Genomic DNA, 23,506 nt, shown 5'->3' with positions numbered 1-23,506 from the left:
CTCCATAGAACAGTGGAAAACTAACAAGGAACCAGACTACATTCATGAATCTGAACTGCTCCTCGTCTGCCCGGATGAACTCTCTCTACACTAAATAAACTGCTCCTCATCTGCCTGGATGAACTCTCTCCAGTAAATAAACTGCTCTTCATCTGCCTGGATGAACTCTACTCTAAATAAACTGCTCCTTGTCTGCATTGATGGACTCTACACTAAATAAACCGCTCCTCATCTGACTGGATTAACTCTTTTCACTAAATAAACTGCTCCTCATCTGCCTGGATGAACTCTACACTAAATAAACCGCTCCTCATCTGCCAGGATGAACACTCTCCACTAAATAAAGTTCTCCTCATCTGCCTGGATTAACTCTCCACTAAATAAAGAGCTCCTTGTCTGCCTGGATGACCTCTCTCTTCACTAAATAAACCACTCCTCGTCTGACTGGATGAACTCTCTCTACACGAACTGAACCACTCCTTGTCTGCCTGGATGAACTCTCTCTCCACTAAATAAACTTCTATCCAGAATTTCCAACTCCACATTGACTACCTGTATTCCACTAACTCGACACAGGATGGATTATTGGGTTCTTATGAAAAGCATGTGCAGTGTCGTTACAAGAACTGGTCCCAGAGTCGACAGCAGATTTGTTTAAAGGAGATATTAATCAAAATCAACTTTCAAGAACTTTGTACCATGTCTCACCCTTCTCGTTTACCCTCTCAAAATAGTTTTTAGAGTGATTGATGCATGTTTTATGAGGGCCCCACTTCTCTGTATACATACATACACTTCTCTGTATAACTTCTCTATGTGTAAAATATCAATGAACGTTCTTAATCTTGACATTACAGCCACTTGCTTCTTTCACGGATGATCTAACATTACGTTTTCTCTGTGGGAGCTGCTGACCAGGGACAGAGTGTGTGTGTCACTCGGACAAAAGCACATTGAGACCGGACACAATAGACGGGGCTCAGTTCGTCCATCCCTTTCTGTCCTTTCTGTGGCGTACGAGCGCTGCGTTGGACACAGTTTTTCATGTTGTTCAAGGACGCGAATGCCGAGCTCGCCGCACAACGTCCCACCCACTCCGACCTATCTGTTATCTCCACAATATTAGACAGTTTGTGTGACGGTTCGCCCCCCCGCGCTCATACGGTGAATCATCTGCACCGGTCGGCCGTGACAGTGATGTCCAGGAGACGACGGTGGCAGAGAAATGGGGCTTGGCACGGAACGATCCCTGCTCGTCCACGCTCGGTCAAAACAGATTTAAAGGTAATGGAGACGGACGCCCGATTAGACGTGCGGCCGATGAGACGTGTCCACCCGGACGCCGCTTTGCCGTGTCCTCACGCGCCCCAAACCACCTGCCGTTTGGTGAATGGGCCTGGCAGTAAGAGCTATATATAGAGCTCTATATAGTGATGGCAGCGGGCAGATGTTTTTGTGCCCCTCGATGCGAGACACTTCAGTTTTGCTCTTGAGTCGTAAAAGCGTTCGCGTGGAGAAAACCAAACTGTCCAATCGGAATTTAAAGATGCTTTTTATTTATTTGATAAATCGGCTTGCGTCCAAAGATTTATGCGGGAGATTGTAAGGTCAAAGGTCAAAGATCACCTCTTAAACATGTGCCTATCGCACAGGAGGATTTGTTGATTTCTAACTCCTGATGCTGCTAAAGATAAATGAAGCAGCGTTTGAATGTTTGCGTCAATGTTTTAATCTATGTCAGTAAAATAAAGCACGAAATTTAAACTTGGATCCATACATTTTTCAGTTATATTTTTCAAATATTTGTAATTTTGGCAATTATTCCACGTAAAATGTATTATTTCATGAAACATCTTTATAAATTGCACAGTCCCTGGGCGTTTTTCATCTGCCAAAAGGCCACTGTGCTTAGCCGTCCTCCACAAACTGACCTTCAGATTCAAAGTGGTCCTCCAGCTGCTTTTTCAATGCTAAAATCTCTGAGTTATAGAGGAAAAATTTAAACTAAAGTCTGATCCAAGATTATAGGTCTAATTGTTCTCGTGGGGAAATTAGTTCTCTGCATTTGAACCATCTTCAGGAGCAGTAGGACCCATCTCCACATCTTTTTGACTTTTATGCCAAATTTGACTAATTCAAGTTTGGTTCAAGATTAATTTTGTGCAAATTCAGACGAGCAACGCAAACTGTTTCTACAACAACTGCACTGCGCAGCCTTGTCTCCATTGGTTCATCTTGGTGTGGATCAGAACAACAACATCTCCACGTCTTAAGTGAACCATACCGGCCCATTTGTTGGGTCATAAACGGCCCACGTGAGTTACTTCCTCCAGAAGGTCTCGCTCTGCTTCCGCTCTGGGTCTGATTTGGCGATGACGGGGCAACACACAGAGCGAGTTGGTTGGTTTAGAAAAATAGAATCTCAGAGCAGCCTTATAAGAAAAGTATTATTCAGGTACAATTTTAAGTTATGTTTGGTTGAGGTCAGCTGCTCAAGTAGGAGATCTGCCCCTGGACCCAGAGCCCAGAGCCAAGCCCAGAGCCAGGCCCAGTGCCATGCCCGGAGCCCAGAGCCCAGAGCCCGGAGTGTGCTGGAAGCGCACTCTGCCATTAAAAGAACCAGGCCAAACCTCGTTCGCTCCTTGTCAAACCGGTCTGGGGGATCGGGGCCAGTCGAAACACGGTTGAAGTGTCTGCTGCACTTTCTGAAGTAGGATTTAAATAATAGCGTTGCCGGTGACTCATTGAAAATGATGGAGAGTGGGAGAGCTATAGTGTAGAGTAGACTCATGGATCATTCACGGCTTCAGCTCTGCCTGCTCCCTGATTGTTAAAATGTCTGTGGACCACTTAAGTCATGATTTTCAAAAAGGAAAGTAAAAAGGCTTGATTTTCTTCAATATTACCATGTTATTTTCTGGCATGGATCATCTTAAAACTATTCAAGAAGGCTCCAACTTCATCCTCTTTTATGTCATTTGTTTCTGTATCAATACTTGCTCCAATGTTTTGAATAGTCCATTTTTGGACGACCCGACTTTTCTGCCACTTCCTGCTCCAGCTTGTTGCCTTTTTGTTATTAAAATAGTGAAGTAAATCCGTTCTCTGCTTTCACATGTTATTATGCGTTCTCCTCTGTGGTTTCGCCCGAGCTTGCTGCTTGTAGTGCGTCTTGTTTTCGCCCGTTCTTTTGTTCCACTTTCTCTGCGGCTCTTGATTAATGTGTCCAGATGCATCATTACATTTGACCCACTTCTGCTGTTTGTATCATGGAGCAGGAGCTGTCCTCAGATAATCATAGTTTAGTCATTTTTAGAATATTTAGGATCCTGCAATTAATCGTCTTGGACAAGACGATTAATTGCAAACAAGTAGTTTGAACTTTGCTGGATGAAATTGGGCAATTGTTGTGTATCAAATGGCACCGATTAAAAGTCTGTCTTGTTTATGTTTATGAAATCAAAACTTTTAATTTTGAGAAAATATTGAAATATTTTGCCATATCGCCCTACCTTTTTAATTATGACATTTTACGTGCAACTTTTCCCCAATAAGCGGCTACAAACAAATGCAATTCAAAGCCACTATATTTTTTTAAAGGGCAGATTGTGACCTTCTCCCACAAAGTCATGATACACATCTCACGATATGATATCACGATTTTGCGATACATGCGATAATCGATATATTGCTCATGATATTCTACGATACGTCACTAGTTTTTTTAAAGAACACACTATTTTAACAACATTTTTCTTTGTTAAACCGCACAAACCCAAAATAAAACACACCCATTTTAATAATCAAAACTGTCAAAATGTCTAATGTTTTACGTAAACGGGTTTCTTTTCTTTAAACAAGCAAAAAAATGTTAGTTACAAGATCATTCAGGAAATTATACCAAAAATAGCCCGATATATCGAAAGAGGAGCTTACGATATATCGATACTTTATCACCAAATTTAGTATAATGATATATCAATATTTCAATATTTTGGCACACCCCTAGCTTAAATACAGGTACAGGTCAGATCTGTGGAGAGGTCAGCTCGCAAATAGGAGGAATTTAATTTTATATAACCTTTTATTTGTCCAGTCGGTCGATTGAGAACCAACGACGTACGACTTATAGTCCGGAAAATATAGGTATATCCTTAATCAGCCCTATTTGCGGCTTGTTCAGGAGGTTTATAGACAACGGATACTTGACATTCTCATTTTGCACAAGTGTGAAACGTTGTTGTTCCGAGCACCTGCAGCATGTTTTGTGTTGCTGCAGCGCTCGCGTCCCTCAGGTCCAGGCTTGTCCCGCTCACGCGCACGATCAGACACGATTTATTACAAACAACGCGGCCGAGCGAGCGGGATTACGCGATGCGGATGACGGGCTGTGGCACCGATAATGGAGAGAGCAAATGTTGAAGTTGTTGAACAAGAAAATATCACGGAATGCTTTGAAATGATTGAAATTATGTGTTCATTTTTATTTGAATACTGAATATACATTTTATTTGAATATACAGAATACTGCGAAGTGGCATGTCTGTCAAAACGAAACTTAAGTGATGAAAATGCCCCAAATATGGCCAAATTACTAGTTAAATCTTGATTTTTTTTTTGTGAGGAATTTTGATACAGGGGCACGGCGGGCCCCCTCCTAATTCAAACCCTGGGCCCGCCGGCGATTTGAGTGCTTGCGGGCCCCGGGCCCCCGTCTATTTCGCAGCCTGGATTGTCAGAAAAATCACAATTAGAGCCGAAATTGTTAAGCCCTGACACAGACGTATTTCAATTCAATGAATGAGTAAAAATAGGCTACAAATATGTAATATAATATGTAATATAATACACCGAGTATTTCTACTAAAGTGACAAGAGCATTTGTTGATCTTTACTATAACTTTACGCACATTTGTCATCTTTTTATCAGTATCGGCAAATATCGGTTATTGGCCACAGCAGTTAAAAATATATATGGGATATTGGCATTTGGCTCAGCATTTCGGACCATCCCCAAGTACGCATTAGTCTACTATATCTATGACACGTGCGCATTGTGCTTTTTTTGTATTTGAAAAGGTTTAAGTCACAACATTGATACACGAAACGTCACCGTAAACGCCATCACAACAATGAGTGCGCGTTACTATGGTTACTGCGCGGTGGGGAAGGGCCGAAATGGATAAAAAAAACTAAATCCGATACAGTGACGTGTAGAGATGCGCTGATTCCAAAATTCTTGGCCGATACCTATTTCCGGTTTTTAAGGAGGTTGGACCTGCCAAAACCGATTTTTCCGATACAGATTTTCTATCTAGCCACTGATTTTCCCACAAACTACCCAGTATTATATATGTGAAAAAGTTGCATGTATACAGGACAAACGTTATATATATATATATAAATTATTTTCTTATTACTATCAACACGTAGATTGTAATCGTCTCAAAGTTATAATAACTTACCCCACAGTCCAGTCTCCTCTGATCCTCCTCCAGGCTCGGCCCTTCTTGTATTCCACCAAAGTTGAACAAATCTGAACTTTTCTGCCACAAACGATTTTAACGCCCAAAACAAACTAGACTGAGCAATATATAAGTTTAAAAAGTTTGAACACGAAAAAAAATAAATTCAGGGTTAGCTACCACTAACTCTTGAACTCCAGGCCACAATGCTAACCACTGGGCTAACTATTCTGTAAATGTGGTTGGCGTTTTTAGAGATATAACTCTGAAGCAACCCGTTCAACTCCAGTGTAGGTCTTCCTTTAGGTATAACCTAAAGGATTTTATTGAAAATTCAGATTTGCTAAACGTTTTAACTTGGAAATGTAATCGTCCATATTGTCCAGATTCTACATACACAATAATAACGAAGAAGATAGAGCACCTGTCCACACACGGCCGGGCTCAGAAACACACTCTTCCATGAGGAACACATGTACTGATGCCTCGCAGAGTGAACTTTTACTGCGGTTTTATAAGTAATCTGTGAGCCTAAAACACGGTTCAGAAATACATTTCATACACTATCGAGAATATGGAAGCACAGAGCACATCGTCAGGGTGTTTTATTTGTTATAAAGTGATGGATAGAGCGACACATCATTTGCATTGCACCAGCTCAGTTTGTGAGGAGTGTTTGTGCTCCCAGGGCAGAGCAGGTACAGCCTCCTCCCTGTATTTGAACAGCAAACATCTGAACATTTTGACATTCTTATTTGACAAAATATTGTTTGATATTGGATTCAAACGGAAAGGGGGTTTATAATGCATACCAGTTGACAACATATAAATATTTGTTTATGTTTTATTAAAAAACATATTCCCCCCAGATTGACAGGCGAGGCACTGCCTCCCCTGAATGCACGTCCCTGATCCAATATTTGGCTTGCTGCTGCTGTCGATATTTGCCGATACAAATATTTACATTTTCAAATTCAGAGCAAGGCCCACAAATCTATTTCAAGTTAAAGCTCACAGATTAACTTTTCAAATATAGTAAGTAAGTAAATAAATAAATAATAAATAATAATACATGTATTTATCTGGTATGCAAAATAACTGGTAGACTTACAGACATATCTTAGCCCAATTGCTCTTCTATCTTAGTTTTTACTAATTAGTCAAAAAAATACTGGTCATTTTCTTTTCAATCTTGGCCGATACCGATACTGGGACCGATATATTTCCAATTGCTCATCCCTACTGTCCAGTACAGTTTCCAGGTTCAGTCACCTCTGATAATCAATGATCAGCTTGGGTCTTTTTATCGCAGGGATCTGTCAGTCAAAGCATGTGGTTTGGAGAAGAATTCTGACATTTGGGGAAGAACTTTGACTGCAACTTGCTTCTGTTTATTAAATTCATATGGACAGACAAAATGCAATTGCCATACTGCCCAGCGCAGTATTTGCACTCTTCAGAAAACCCAGTTGTTTTGCTGACTTAAGGAAAAACATAATTCTTCATATGAACATTTAAATTGTGATCTCTTTTAGATTGGTAATGAAACACTGTATGTAGAACAGTGCGTTGTGTAGACAGGACATTTCATGTCATATAATCTGGGAAAAGAGGTACTGTACGTTATATTATTCCTCCGTTAACCTCCTACACAATCTTACTTGTGTCGTTTGCATCTAAACTGGTTCATTATGCGCTGGCTCCACTGTTCTCTCCTGTGGATGGTCCCTGCTCGGTGCTAAAGGATTTCTGTCACTCGGTGTTGGGGCGTCCCGCGGCTCCCCCTCCCACACTCCACTGCAGAGCTGATTAACAAGCTCTCGGAGGTGTGTGTGCAAGGGCGTGTGTGTGATGGTGTATGTGTGAAGGTTATGGGGGCCAGATGCCAAGGTACAGGGAAGTCTTCTTCTTCTGTGTTTTATGGCAGTTGGTATCCAAGTGTTACAATACCGTCCGCCACCTACTGTAGTTGTACGTCTTCAAAGTCTGTGTTTTACGCTACACCGTCAGGGAGGTCTGCTGGGGCCCAACACGCCTACAGAAAGAACTGATAAGAAGGAATGTACTAAAGCAGGGGTGTCAAACTCATTTTGGGCCGCGGGCCGAATTTCGACGCTCAGGCTGGGTCGCGGGCCGAACATAACATAAAACATAAAACAATAAAACAATATAATAAATAAATAACTTTATATAGCCTACGCTGTTTTTAAAGCAATTACTGGATCAATTAAAAGAAATTACAAACACGTTTGTTCTCATAAACTGAAATGTATTAGGAAAAACAAGTGTCATTTCGCCAACTCTGTGCTTCAGTTTATGTGCATCACAACTTCAGAGTTGATCTACAGAGATAAACATTTAGTCTATTGTTAAATATTGTTAAATAGGTATTTGGAACTGAAAAATATTGTATTTGACTTTATAACAAAATAAACTTCTCAAGATTTAAAAAAAACATTCCCACGTCTGTGTAGTAATCTGTAGTTATCTGTTCACCTGAACTGACTCACCACTAAATACAAACACATGTGGAGCATTTAAGGAGGTTAAGTTATGAGCCACAGTGTCCCATCAAACCAAACTCTTTTCTCAAATTGTGGGCCAAATATTATGTACAAAATAAAACAATAAAAAATAAAAGAAATAAATAGCTTTCTTACAGCCTAGTAATAGTTGTGGAGTTGTTGCGCAAATGTGCAGCAGGTGAAAGACTGCTCATTTCTGATGTGAAACCTTCATATCACAGACATGTTTCTGCTCAAACTCAATACAAGCTCACTATTTTCATAGTTTAAGTTGATCTTAGTGACAAATGATTCATGTAGTGACTCAAATGAGGTCATTGTGTTTGTGTCACAGTCACATTAGTGTGACAGTCATGTTCATACTTTACACTCTGACCTGTGTTTTTACCTGTGGCTCCTAATCTGTCCAGGATTGTAGAGGATGTTTTCCTCACAGAGCATCATCACAGAAGTTAGTTTTCTTGTTGTTAGCTCCACTTTTAGCACAACTCTAAAATCCACAAAACAGTCTTCTTTCTTTCTTCCACGTGTTTCCCAAGCCACACGTCTCTGTCCTCGCTCAGACCTCTGCTCTGAGGTGTGTAAGTGCTGTAAAGTGCGCAAACGCGTGTCTTACTTCTCTCAGCACTTCTCCTTCCGCACTACACACGGCAGTGAAGAGCCGCACGGGGGAGGGGTGGCCACCAGCGGCATTGTGGGACGTGTAGTTTTAGCGCTAACAACGGTTACGGAAGTAACTACGGTTCTACGAACCCAAAAAATAAAACAATATTTTTTTAATTTTTTTTAAAAATATTAATTCAAAATGTTCGGCGGGCCGGATTAAAACGTTTGGCGGGCTAAAGTACTGTACTAAAGTGTAGATACTCTGGCCAACACTCCAGCACAATAGGTGGCGGAAGTGCACCTAAACGTTGGTTGCCACCCGCCCAAAAAAACACAAGAAGAAGAAGAATTGATAAGAACCGTTTGTGAGAGGGAAGCCACGCTTGACCCGAGACTGAAGTGACTGAGTTTGGTCAATGCTCTTTGACCAAAATGTGGGGTTGACTTGTGGGGCGGAAATATTGGTGATTGGTGACATCATCGACATGGTGTGACATCATCGACATGGTGTGACGTCATAGACATGGTGTGACATCATCGACATGGTGTGACATCATCGACATGGTGTGACATCATCGACATGGTGTGACATAATTGTCGTGACAATTGTACAGGATATGGCAATGTTTTACTGTCACTTGCAATGTCTACTGCACAGTATCAAGTTGATTTATTTTTTGACTGTCACATGACACTGTCACTATTAATTATGGTAGATCATTATTCTTATATTTAATTTGGAAATAAAATTTTGATACCAACCCGTTTTCGGCACGTATTTCAGGTCGATTTTGCGATTTTGGTCATTCAAAGTTCGTTTTGTAGATAATCTTTGACTGATGCTTGCTATTTCTTTTGATATTCCTCGGTCTTGTCATTTTTGGGGGATTTATTGTCAAAGTTGCAATTTTTTCTTTCTCTTAAAGTGGCGGAATGTGCATTACAGTCACTCGCAATGGCTTCTTGCCATGGCACAGCATTTAGTTTCATTTAGAGGTCGATATGGTTTTTGGTTTTTGCTGATTAGATGGAACATTACTTGAACCTTTAATTTAACAGTGCAATTAAAAGTGCCACTTTTCAAGTGAATACACAAATGTATTTTTGTGCAGAGGTAGTTCACTCAGAACAAACACACTAAGTAGTTGCCTGGTTTAAGCTTCACATTAGTATAACAAAGTAAAAATGTTATTTATAAAATGATTTAACTCTTAAACTTACTAAACAATATTAAATGCTTATTTTAGCCTCTTGGAATATTTGAAGATGATGGACCTTTAAATGATTCCACATGTTTGATGTGTTCTTCTTTTTCCTCACTTCGGCTCACAACATTTTTATAAATATTGCATATTGCAAATATTGTCTTTTTTGTGCAGCCATTGTATTCTTCTTAGCTGTACATCTTCAAAGTGTGTGTTTTATGCTATGCTATATTAAAAAAAATAATAGAGAAAAAGATAAATAAATAGTTTTTGTATGTATTGTCTCCATGACAACAACTTAATTTCATTCCATGACGTAACGCAGCACCAGGAGCTATTTGACATCACAAAAAGTTTTGTTACTCTCCAATTTGGTTACTCTCTAGTTTTGTTACTCTCTAGATTTAGTGTTGTTTGATTTCTCGAGAAGAAGTAACGGTCTAGTAACTGTCCGTGTGGGGAAAAAATAGTCTGGCGGTAATGTAACCCTTTAATACCAACCACCATAAAACATCAAAGAAGAAGTCTAAAGAATAAATTCTAAAGTCTAAGACGTACAACTACAGTAGGTGGATACCAACCGCCATAAAACACCAAAGAAGAAGTAGACCAGTCCTCTGCAAAGACTATATTCTCTCTCTCTTTCTCTCTCCTTGTTTTTCTTTTTTTTTTTACGGTGTAGCGTGACACATGTGCTTTGGAGACGTACAACTACAGTAGGTGGAGGTAAATGCACCTTTCCAGTTGGCTGCCAACCGCCATTTAAAGTAACACAACAGCAACATTTTACAGTCAAGCAACAGAAGTTCATAGTAGTTACTTTAGTACAGTCAAGCTACAGAAGTACACTTAAGTAACTCAACCAGGAAACTCTTTTCCACAAAAAATGTCAATGTCAATGTATTGGAAGCAAAAGATTGATGTGAACTACAAGAATGAGATTTGTGAGGTTTTTGAGCTGGCAGCCCAACATAAATTGCCCATATTTTTTGAGGAGGTGGGTAGAGAGGGCCCCATCCATAAGGCTATCTTCACATATAGTTTAACGGCGGGTGATTTCACGGCACAAGCCCGAGGACCGACCAAAGCAAATGCCAAACTGCTGGCTGCACAGCAAATTCTCCCAGAGCTGCGGCGTATTTCCTTTCCACCTGAGGAGGAAAGACCCAACTTCTGGAAAAAGAAGAAGAAGATGAAACGCACTGTTTTCAGGCGAGGACAACCAGTTTTCAAGGCACATGAAAACTCAGTAGACTGCCTGGATAAACTGCTGAAAAGCTTTAGAGGGAAGCCAGCAGAATACACGTTTCTGGATAAGTATCGAAATCCTGATTGTTATGTCATTTCTGTCCAACTCAGAGCGGCAGAGCAGACAGTGGTGGCACTAGGCGTGTCCATGACTGGCGCGAAGAGAAACGCTGCAGCTAAAATGCTCAATATCTTTGGGTATGACTTTAATGTTGCAGAGGAGGAGCTAAACGTGCTGCTGGGTGTGAGCACAAATTCAGAGACCGAGAATTATGTTCCTGAGGAGGTTACACAAGGGGCTGATGGGACAAGTCCTCATCAAGACAGCTGCGTCCAACCAGTGGAGGAGCCCCTACCAGAAGACCCAGAGCTACTGCCTGTAGAAGTCACATCTCTTAAAAAAGGCCCAGCTGGACTGACACAAGAGGACACTTCTATAGTTGTCCAAGGCGACGAAGCCCAGTCACCTGTGGACCTGTTTGAATTTCTGCCTGCAGATGTCCTACCCATGTTGGTTGCAATGGGGGTGATACAGACCAGCAAAGATAAAATCCAGTGGTGTGAAACATCTCTTCGGCAAGAGAAAGAAACACCTGCTGGTATTGTGGACATTTCAGTTAAAAATGTAATGGATGTTTCCCTGGATACCTCTTCCAAAAGGAACTCATGCAACATAGAAGATGAGGTTCAGACTTTATCAGTGGACCTGCTCCCTCTTAAAGGCAATGAAGAAATATCTCCAGACAATGAGGAAAATCAAGCTGAATCATCTCTTGAAATTCCATCTTCGAATGATTGGGACATTTCACCTGAACATCAGCAGGTGCTTGATGTTACCCAGGGTGTCACGTCTCAAACGGAGGAATTTGAGCCCAGAGTGGACCTGCAGATTCTGCCTGCTGAAATACTGTCCATGTTGGCTTTCATGGGGGTGATAACTGAAAATAATGGCATTGTGGAATGGGCTGAGCCTGAACCAACTACCACATGTAAGGGGGACTCTCAAGGTATCTGCAGCCCTCTTCCGACTCTGCCTGAAGAAGTCCAGACCAGCAGAGTACCAGCTGTTGGGACCATCAGTGGAGGGAAGTCTGAGAATAATCCAGAAAACAGCATCACCCCTGTTCTGGATAACATGGATCCTGAAAATACCTCAGAAGTATGTGAAACAAAAGTGTGTAATGGGTCCAGCACTGAGCCAAAGGTACGCCCAGAGACTCTCTTCCTGACACCCGCTTTAGTCCAAAAAGTCTATAAAATGGCAGGATCAGATGACTATGTTGGCTGTACCCTTACTTATATCAAGCTACATTCTAAGATCAAGAAGCAGCTCATGGTTTACAAACAAAATGAAATCAGGGTGAAAGACTTAGACAAAATTGGCATAAAAGCAGCCAAACATCTGATTGGGGAATATGGCTCCGCTAAGGCAGTTCTGAAGGCTATTAAGCAACCAGACACAGCAGAGTTGGAAGCGGCAATTGTGAAACATCTAAACACTGAGCTGAGAGCCTTCCAGAAACGGCCCAAGTCTGCCCTGGCACGCTTCTTCTCCTGAATGAGGAGGACCTTCACTTGCCGTTAGGCACCCAACCCGAAAGGACCCCAATTTCAACCATTTTGGAGGATGTTTTTTTTTGTATTCCCTTCAAGATGAGTTGAGGTGCATTAACAACACTGTTTTTTTGACCTAAGTTCTTAGAAACAAGTCACTGTGATCCCTCATTTGTCCAGGAGTGTTCCATTATAGAAAAATAGCCGTATTTTTCCCCCGGTCTCAGCGTTAACGTGGGCGCAGCGGAGCTCATTTTCTTGCAGTCGGTGCAATTAATGACGGTGCAGGGCATGGAATTCATGGATTATGCCAAAATATGTGGTTGAGTGAAACTAAACTAGTGCACTGGAGTCATGTTACTATCCCCACATGGAGGAAATAATCATAATAATACAAACTTCATGGGCATAAAGAACACAAATTATAAGTTATATAATAATGAATACAGTCAAATTTGACTTGGTTATTTTGTTTTCTCCCGCTCATGGAAAAAGCGCAGCGCCGTTAGGCACTCGGCTCTTAAAGCAAATTACAGTTCTACAATACTTGTAGAAAAAGATTCAGTTGTATTCATCTGGACTCATCTTTTTTTTTTTATGAGGAAAAATTAAACGTTTCGACACTCATCTGAGAGTCATTCTCAATCTGCGAATCGCGACTGGGAACTCAGATATTTATCCTACTCAAAGTAGGCCTCAATATCAGTAGACCTCCTGATAAAGGGTGTTTTTGGTTTCACTAGAAACTAACCTGTGTTTACTATCAGCCCTTTAATGGGCGATCAGCATCCTATTATAACCTGGCTTTCGCTCCCTCCTCACTGAGAACCCGACTAGCGTTTGAATGCCCTTGGTCAATTCATCCTTCATAAGAAGCATAAGAAGCAAGACATTTGCTCGGGGCTGTCCGTCAACTAGACTCTGATTGGCTAAACCATTGGTTGTCAAACTTACAAATAAAACACCTTCTTATTCTCAAAAATGTCTTTTTTTGTGTGATGAGACGAGCCACAGCTCCACGCACTCTCTCGCATGTCGGCGCGAGGTTGAGGTGAGGTTTTTGCATTAGCGTTAGTTATAGATGGGGGATATTTATGAGTTTTAGTTATTTTCCTCAAGCATTAATGACCAATATTAACCTGTGTGGATTTATATTTGAGGAGAGGGCCGTGCAGATGAGGGGAAACGTCCCTCTGTCTCGTCTGATACATGACACGCACTAGTGATGCACGGCTGTGTTTTGACCTGCAGGTCGGGTTGGGCCGTAACAAGAAATTCTCATTTCATTGCGGGGCAGATTGGGACGGGTCTCGTACGTCCACGCTCCACCTGTAGCATTGCATTTTACCTAAATTCAAATTTGTCTAAATTCAGTTCCTGATTTGGCACCTTGTTTGGCTCGTTTCTCTGTGAATCTCTGATTGTAATAAAACACAAAGCATTTTGTAGCTTTACATACAGAGAACACACCACTGTCTCCTCTCTCCAAAATCTCTCAACTGAGAGATAATAATCTCCATAAGAACGGTCATATACCATAGTGTTTTGAAACCATGGGACAATAGAAGCCTTGGGCATTCTGACGCTAATCAGGTACTCAATGATTAGGGCGCGGCAGTCGGATTGCCCTTTACAGGGCTGTTAAGATACAAAGAAGAGTGGTCTCAAGTCAAACTGTAAACCGCCATTATCAGGAGGTTCCGCCCGGTGGGCAGGACCTACTCAATTTAGGTTAAATATTTGAGTTCTCATACTTGATCCGTAGATTTCTTTCTACTGCACTTTAACATATCTTGAATACTCCAGCATTTCTTTACCATGCATGTGTTTTAATTATTTGTTTTGATATAATTTAATATTTTTTATTATCATTGTTGAGCTTTGTATTTATGTGTATACGTAATATATATATATATATTACATATATATTTATCGTGTATGAATTGTTTCTCCAAAAAATAAAATAAACAAACTAAAGTAACAGGGATGAGTCTGTATGTTTTATGTATGTAAATGTATGTATGTGTATGTATGTATGTGTATAATGGCGGACATTAGGATTCATATGTTCAGAAATGATCAACCCTACATTTATGAAATGTATTATTTATAGATTTACGAGTACTTTGTAAGCTTGAGACAGCCAATGCCGACTGAACATGTAAATTCCAGTCTCCGCCACAGACGAGGGTTCCCTCAGAGTGGTTTGCAATCAGATCCACAACTTCAGTGAGGCCGCTTCTTGGTGGAGAATATAAGTATACACACTTCCATTAATATTTCCTTTGGCCAGTACAAATCTGCCATCTTTATTTTTGTGGTCAGATGAGACCAAAATAGAACTTTTTGGTATCCTTCTTCCTCCTCCAAACACGGCAAGTGAAGTTTATGAGTACCATCCGGATATTTTTTTTTAGATTCTGTCTCTCACAGGGAAATGCACCTACGATGACCATTTCAGACCCCGCCATCATTTCTAAGGTGCTGAACTTCACAGGGTGTTCAAATACTTACTTTCCTCACTGTATACTATTTTTTTAATGATGTAAGGATAACCTAAATATTGTGGTAAAAAATCTCACAATACAGTATATCTGTCACAATATATCAAATGACAAGCTCCTTTTCTTAAATGCATTATTTTATTGCATTAACATCTAAACAACCAGTGGGAACTACATAGACCATGATCCTTTCCTGCTCCATTTCAGACGGCACGAAGAACTCTTAATTATTTGTACCAAAGGATTGTCAAGACATTATAAAAGTATAGTATTCAAACAGTTCTGTTGGCCTCTTCAACATATCGCAATAAATATCGTACAGTGAAATGCATATCGTGATATTATCATAGATTTGGATATTTTTACATCCCTATAATTTATTATTGCATTCATTGGTCAATTGAACATATTTTTTTTGTTCTAGAGCTGTAGGAAATATAATAAATTAGATCCAGGTCAAAATAATGTACTTAATGCGAACAATGCATTTGGGGAATGTTTAATTGTGTCTGTACCAAGGTCACCTCCTGCTGAGGGCCATAATCTGTGAAGGACAACCTATACCTGCATGTTATTAAGAGGTTATAAAGGAGACAGACTTTATTATCATCATAACTGTATTTTGTATATAAATATATCTGTTTTAAATGTCTGCATTAGTTGATATTCTCGAGCCATCACTCTTGTGCCTGGACAACGAGAGGTTCTTGTCAGAAGACACAATGACACAATCACAGTCTTTACATCTGTCATTTAAAACACATCAAATAGTTTGAACCAATCAGAGTTCAGAGCTGCTGTGACCTATTTCCCTGACACTGACGCTCCTGTGGCCTCCTCTGCCTCCTCTTCTTCTCTCGGCCTCCTCCTTTTTTCTCTGCCTCCTCTTCTCTCTCCCTCCTCCTCTTCTCTGCCTCCTCTGCCTCCTTCTATTCTCTCGGCCTCCTCTTCTCGCTGCCTCCTCTTCTTCTGCCTCCTCTGCCTCCTTCTATTCTCTCGGCCTCCTCTTCTCGCTGCCTCCTCTTCTTCTGCCTCCTCTGCCTCCTTCTCTTCTCTCGGCCTCCACTTCTCTCTGCCTCCTCTTCTTCTGCCTCCTCTGCCTCCTTCTCTTCTCTCGGCCTCCTCTTCTCTCTGCCTCCTCTTCTTCTGCCTCCTCTGCCTACTCTTCCTCTCTCTGCTTCCTTCTCTTCTCTCTGCCTCCTCCTCCTCTCTCTGCCTCCTCCACTTCCTCCGCATCCTCTTCTCAGTCTTCATGTCGTCCTCCTCTCCCTCCTCTTCCTCTTCCTCTGTGGAGCTTTCCCTCCACTCCCTCCTCTCCGTCCTCTTCCTCCGTCCTCTGTGGAGCTCTCCTTCCTCTTCCTCTGTCCTCTGTGGAGCTCTCCGTCCTCTCCCTCCTCTTGCTCTGTCCTCTGTGGAGCTCTCCCTCCTCCTCTCCCTCCTCTCCGTCCTCTCCCTCCTCTTCCTCTGTCCTCTGTGGAGCTCTCCCTCCTCCTCTCCCTCCTCTCTGTCCTCTTCATTCTCTTCCTCTGTCCTCTGTGGAGCTCTCCCTCCTCTTCCTCTTCCTTTGTCCTCTGTGGCGCTCTCCCTCCTCTTCCTCTGTGGAGCTTTCCCTCCTCTCCCTCCTCTCCCTCTTCCTCTGTCCTCTGTGGAGCTCTCCCTCCTCTCTCTCCTCTTCCCCCTCTTCCTCCGTCCTCTGTGGAGCTCTCCCTCCTCTCCCTCCTCTTCCTCTGTGGAGCTCTCCCTCCTCTCCCTCCTCTTCCTCTGTGGAGCTCTCCCTCCTCTCCCTCCTCTTCCTCTGTGGAGCTCTCCCTCCTCTCCCTCCTCTACCTCTGTCCTCTGTGGAGCTCTCCCTCTTCCTCCTCTTCCTCTGTGGAGCTCTCCCTCCTCTCCCTCCTCTTCCTCTGTGGAGCTCTCCCTCCTCTCCCTCCTCTTCCTCTGTGGAGCTCTCCCTCCTCTCCCTCCTCTACCTCTGTCCTCTGTGGAGCTCTCCCTCTTCCTCCTCTTCCTCTGTGGAGCTCTCCCTCCTCTCCCTCCTCTACCTCTGTCCTCTGTGGAGCTCTCCCTCTTCCTCCTCTTCCTCTGTGGAGCTCTCCCTCCTCTCCCTCCTCTTCCTCTGTGGAGCTCTCCCTCCTCTCCCTCCTCTACCTCTGTCCTCTGTGGAGCTCTCCCTCTTCCTCCTCTTCCTCTGTGGAGCTCTCCCTCCTCTCCCTCCTCTTCCTCTGTGGAGCTCTCCCTCCTCTCCCTCCTCTACCTCTGTCCTCTGTGGAGCTCTCCCTCTTCCTCCTCTTCCTCTGTGGAGCTCTCCCTCCTCTCCCTCCTCTACCTCTGTCCTCTGTGGAGCTCTCCGTCCTCTCCCTCCTCTTCCCCTGTCCTCTGTGGAGTTCTCCCTCTGGACTAACCTTCCCACAGAGAAGCACTTTTCCTGGAGCTCATCTGGTTGCCTTTATTGGGACCTAATGGCTAACGATGTGTAGTGCGAGTGCAGCGAGAGGCCGAGTGTGCTGCAGGAAAGCACTCGGACACAAAAGGAAAGCACTCGGACACAAAAGGCTAACGCTGACGTGTTTTTGCAGGAAGCAGCGAGTCCGTCAGAGAAGATGGCCGTCTTTCAGAACAACTTCTGGGTAAGTGTGGCCGAGCTTTTACTAGATTGAACCAACTGTTTTTGAGAACTTGTGAAGAATCTGTGGTTTTCTGTTCAGTAGACGTTTGTTTTGTCTTCCACATTGAGTTTGGATCTAGTGTTATTCATTATTTGTTCATTCTTGCATGGATTTGATTAGTTTTTGTTACGATTGAGAGGATGCTTTTGGAGTTACTGAGTAGAGCATGTACTTAAATACAACTTTTGACAAGGAACAAGAAAGCAACAATGTTTTTAGTCAATTTCTCTTTGTTTTTCACATTTGTTATGTGTTCGCTATATGTAATATTGCTTAAAATTGCTTAAATACAGAATATTAGTTTGTTTCTCATCATTTAGCGTGATCATTTGCCAAGGGGAGTCACGTTCACGTGACTCGGGCTTTAGTCGTTTGGTTGATGTGTCTTAGTCCAGGGCTTCCCAAACTTGTCAGACCGGGACCCCCAAAATAATCATGAAACCGACTCGGGACCCTCACAACAAAATTAAATGGATTTTTGTAATGATTTCAAGTTTCAAACCAGGTTTCATAGTATTTATCTTTGTCGTTTATTGTGTTATCTGCCCTCAATTCGACTAAAACTGACTGTATTCAATTGAAAAAAGAGATTAAATGCAGTGCCGTCATTTTAAACATTTCATCTCGCGACCCCCAGCACGTGCTTTGCGACCCCCACTTTGGGAACCTCTGTCTTAGTCAACCAAATGTTTTGCAAGCTGATTATTTTATAGATATTATAGCTTATAGTTTGGAGAGTTATAGTAGTACTTAGTAAACATTGGAAGCGCACAGAGCATGTCTTCAGTCGACTCGAGGCTCGCGGTTTACGTTTTCTTCCATCGTGGGTAATATCGTGGCTCGAAATAAGAAGAAAGGCTCTAAAGATTTCACCTGCCTGTCATTTTTGCCTCCGATATACATTTACCTGTATATGTAATTACGTGTATATTTTGTTCACATGGCTTGATTGCAGTGCTGTTTTGAGATCCATTCCAAACCAGATGCAAAACCGCCTTAATAATACCAACAGTTTTGCTTTTGCCGAGTTCTTAATTGTATTGAATTTGAAATTGCTGTTGAAACTTATCGATGAAGTTCACGTTATATCATCAAAGTAGTGCACGCTGTTGCTGTCCGCAGTTCGATGAATCCAAAACATCATACCCTTTGCTTTTCTTGCTGAAGGTACATTGTTTCGTAACGTTCCTTAGCTTCAAAGCGTCTCCTTCCTGCCTTTCACTGGCCGTAGCGGGGTTTGTTCTGGTCGTTTCTGCTCCGCTTTGATGGCCATTATGTTCTAAAACTGTCATTATTCACCCGTTTCCTCTGTGAGAGAAGTGGCTCGCACAGTTTGAAGCTCATTCATACTTTCAGGGCAACTGCTTCATGTTCAGAGGCTTTAAAGGGTCGGTCTGTGCTAATACACAACAATAATGTGTCCTGTGACGAGGTCGATTTGTTTGGATTCCCGGTGACGATATTCAGATAATATTACAGCAATCAATCAGCTAAATTGTGTCTGGAAATGCTCAAATGTCACTCAAAATGTGAATGGATTGTGCAGAAGTAGTTTAATCTGCTCTAGGGGTGGGCAAGATTGACAAAATTAGATAAAAACAATAATCATGCCATATTTTAACAATGTTATGTGAGCTATAAATGTTTTCAGGTTCAGGTTGAAGTATTGCACACAGAACATGAATGGACCATAAAATTAAGCACAAAAGAGCAGAAATATCAATTTATACGCTCGTTTTGTAAGATTACATTTGACATTTCTGTCTCTGAAGTGATTTTTAATAGTTTAAATTCTAGATGTATTCTATTTTTGCACCTCTCCAAAACAACAATGGTGATATTATCCATTTTATATATATTTTACAGACCCTTTTTCATCAGTATTTACCATATACTTTACACTTGACGTTTTTATTTTGCTCCGAAACAACAAATGAGCTTGAATTTGCTGTTTTAACTGTCAGATTTCAGACATTTTGACCTTTTCATGAGAGACAAAAACTGGCACAAATGAAATAAATCAGAAATAATCACAGTAGCTTCAGAAAGCGATGCCCTTTTCCACCCCGAAGACGTGATTATAGTCATCTGAAAGGACTTGTAAGATTACCTGACAAGTTTGTGGAGCCAATCCCCAATAAACGAATGATTAAACATGTGAGGATTTTTACTTTGTTTCTTTCTTTCCAAAAGTGTGAATCGCAACGTGGCTGTCTGAAAATATAATTAAATCCTCGTAGTTTTGACTTGCACTAAGCTAAAGTCCTCGTTGTGTGTTGTCCTCACTTGGCTCGGGCTCGGTTCACCTGCAGAGTCTATTTCAGGTGTGCCCCACTTCTGTCTCTGCCCCGGACACACTCGCCCCTCTGTGACATTCAGTGTGCGACTCAAATGTTCAGGTAGAAGCAAAACTGCAATAAAGCAGCTGTACAGGCATTTAGTGATCCTTCATAATTGTACATCCTTACTATACAAAGTATTTGACATCTAAAAATAGTGAGGAAATGTGTTGGGATTACCATATTGTGAGTAACGTTATGTGCGTTTTCTGAAAAATGCGGTCTGTCTTTTTTTTCTTCTGAAGTACTAAATCGAGTTAAAACTACAGATACTGGAATGTAAACATATGGTATTAATATATAAATTTGAGTGAAAGTATAAAATGACCAATTTCAAAATATACTATTTAACCCAATTGTAGTGGTACTGATAAAATGAAAATAAAATAAATGTAGATTTTTGGTCAACAGGAGCGACTTTCTTAAATTTTATTGTAATTTGTTTTTCATTAATATCACTACATTTGAGTCTAAAATTAAAACAATCTATGTTAAATACCTTCACAAGTACATTTATACAGGTACTTCCATACTTTTACTCAAATCGAGTGATATTAATAAAAGAATTGCAGATTTTTGGTCTAAAGAAAATCTTTCTTAATTTTTTTTATTTCTCCAAATCACTAAATCCATTGAATTCTTCTTCCTCTGTGTCACTTCTAAACAACTCTTCAAACCCCGGAGGTAGAGGAAGTGCAGATTCTTCTTCTGCGTCGCTTAGAGCCTAGAGCCCCCTCTTGTGGTTATCTTGTGAAAATAATCAACGTGTAAAATGCAGTTGTCAGTGTGAAAATAATGTATAATATCATTGCTTTAGCAGGACCAGAGACCAGCAGACACAGTAACAGATGCACTAAGTCTGGGAACAGCCTGTTTGAGTCCTGAGTGTTTGCTCCGCTCTCATATTTTTGGGTCTGGTCATTTCAGCCGCTTTTCCCCGCCGCTCCACAGACGCGCTTCAACAAATCAGGACTTTAGTTAATTATCCGCCGGAGCCGTTGGGGACCCAGGCCTTTTGGCTCGAGAACATCCACAAAGCGATGGAATAAAGAACTACTGTGGAGTGAGAGAAAGAAGCAGAGTCACAATATTCAGTCCCAGCGTTTTGATTTAAGAATACGAAATTGAAGTATTCTTAAAGACAATATTGTTCTAGTTGGTAACCAAGTACATGACATCCAAAAAATAGTTAGGAAATGTGTTGGGAATACAATATTGTGTGCAAGATTGTGTGCGTTTACTGAAGAAGTTGCTGTCTGAGCATCTTTTTTCTTCTTCTGTACTTAAACATTGGTGAAGAAGTACAACATTTTGTTAAAACTGCAGATATTGTGAAAAAAAAAGTATGGAAGTACCCATTTAAAAATATACTATATAAGACCCAGCTGTATTGGTATTAATAAAGAAAGAAAGAAGCAGAGTCACAATATTCAGAGAGAGGCTACGTTTACGCGCACACCAGGAACGCAAATATAAACCAACCTTTCACACATAAACCTTCGATTCGGATCAGGAACGTCCGATAACGGACAAGATTGGAGCCGCGTTCGGACGTGTTCTCGCTCGTTTTAGATTGACTGCGATGGCGAACGTCGGTTATCTAAAACCGCAAACTAGCAGTAGCTTAGCGTTGGTACCACTTCGACACTATCGCAGTCACGACCGAAAACCACACCAACACAATTGAATGGAGATCAGGCTGGACTTCTACGGGTTAGATGAACATTAAAGTAGTGAGAGATTACAGTATTGCAGAATGTGTACTGACATTACTCAGCGCCTTTGTAACTAATCAATACCAAGCTCCAATATCTTGTTATTTATTGATCAATTGTTGTCACATGTCAAATATTACAATCCAGTACGGTTTCTTGGGCTGGTCTACGCTACAGACCATTTCCTTCTTGAGTCTTAAGTGAAAGTAAACATAAACCGAGTGACCCATGGAGTTGACCCATTGAAAAAAAATCATATATTCTCTTGTTTTTAGTTTTTTCAAGATTTATGGGCTTTTAAACATGTTTTTCATGACTACTAGCCTTTCAATTAAATGCAGTACTCAGCTTTGTGTGTTTGAATACAGTCAGTAGTTATTTACAGTCAGTACAGTCTGTTTAAACAAGACAAATGACATTATAAATTGCATTACGATCTTCATTTCACCTCTGTACTCCACGCGATTGAATTATACCGTCGGTCTGGCTTCTGAACAACAAAAATCGAACCCTCTCAGTTTTCATTCCAGACAATCAAGTCATAAGGTCAATATCTGAGGCCTCGTCGAGCCTGTGAATCATCTCTCATCTCTCCCACAATGCACTTGGAGCGTGTCCGGTCAGTGGCTCGTGCTTCGTTTTGCCTCGGACGCAGCACGTTGACCCGGGTCACATGTGAAAGCTCTCAGAACTACCGTATTTTCCAGACTATAAGTCGCTCCGGAGTATAAGTCACACCAGCCAAAACTGCATAATAGAGAAGAAAAAAACATATATAAGTCGCACTGGAGTATAAGTCGCATTTTTGGGGGAAATTTATTTGATAAAATTGAAGACAAAGAACGGACATTTCATCTTGAAACTCAATTTAAAATAATAACAGATTAGAGACTCCAAATCACTAAATCCAGTGAATTCTTCTTCCTCTGTGTCACTTCTAAACAACTCCACAAACTCCAAAGGTAGAGGAAGTGCAGATTCTTCTTCTGCGTCGCTTAGAGCCTAGAGCGCCCTCTTGAGATTGTCATTGTGAAAATAACGAATAATATCACATATAAGTCGCACCCCAGCCAAAACTATGAAAAAAGGTGCGACTTATAGTCTGGAAAATGCGGTAATATATTTCCGATATTTTTACAACAGAATTTCTGAGTATTTCTTTATTTAAAACATTCATGCAAATATATCTCATGCATTCTACAGGGCCCGGCCAATTTATCAGTTTAGCAGTCAAACTGATAAATTGGCCAGGCCCTGTAGAATGCATGAGATATATGATTTTAATGCCGTACTGTGGAACATTACAGACAAAGCAGTGTCATTTGTATGAAGATGTGCAGATGACAGACCCCTCCAACAGAATAGTTACATATATTCAGGCTTCAAATTGGCAAAAGAGGAACTTCTGGATTCACATTTTCCAAAAACGTACAATAATAACTTGTTTTTGAAGATTCTCTGTGACGCACTTCCACAGAAAAGAAACAAGATACTTCTCTCTTTTTGTATTTTCACCGGTTAAGTGTGCACATCCTGCGTTTGATAGTGCATGTTTAGGCCCTTTGTCTTAGCGTGTTTGGGCTGCGGGCCGTTTGAGTGGAACTGTGTGGTTTCATATGACCCACAGCAGGAATGTCCCGGGACACTGGAGCCTCCAGAGGAACAGCTTCAGAAGTAACACA

At 41.3% G+C, this 23,506-nt stretch overlaps 1 protein-coding gene across 1 annotated transcript in view; it reads left to right on the top strand.

Annotated features, from left to right (window-relative positions):
• fcho1 (FCH and mu domain containing endocytic adaptor 1) overlaps nucleotides 1-23,506 on the top strand; it is a 75,958-nt gene that overhangs the window by 6,078 nt on the left and 46,374 nt on the right. The window contains exon 2 of the mRNA XM_072439081.1: nucleotides 17,681-17,731. Within this exon, the coding sequence (XP_072295182.1) occupies nucleotides 17,705-17,731 (27 nt within the window). The 5' untranslated portion in view covers nucleotides 17,681-17,704. The remainder of the gene's footprint in view (nucleotides 1-17,680; nucleotides 17,732-23,506) is intronic.

This window comes from Eucyclogobius newberryi, unplaced genomic scaffold (assembly GCF_026437365.1).
Source record: "Eucyclogobius newberryi isolate DKJ021-1_F unplaced genomic scaffold, fEucNew1.0.hap1 SCAF_9, whole genome shotgun sequence".
Taxonomy (NCBI): domain Eukaryota; kingdom Metazoa; phylum Chordata; class Actinopteri; order Gobiiformes; family Gobiidae; genus Eucyclogobius; species Eucyclogobius newberryi.
This window is presented reverse-complemented; position numbering and strand designations above follow the sequence as displayed.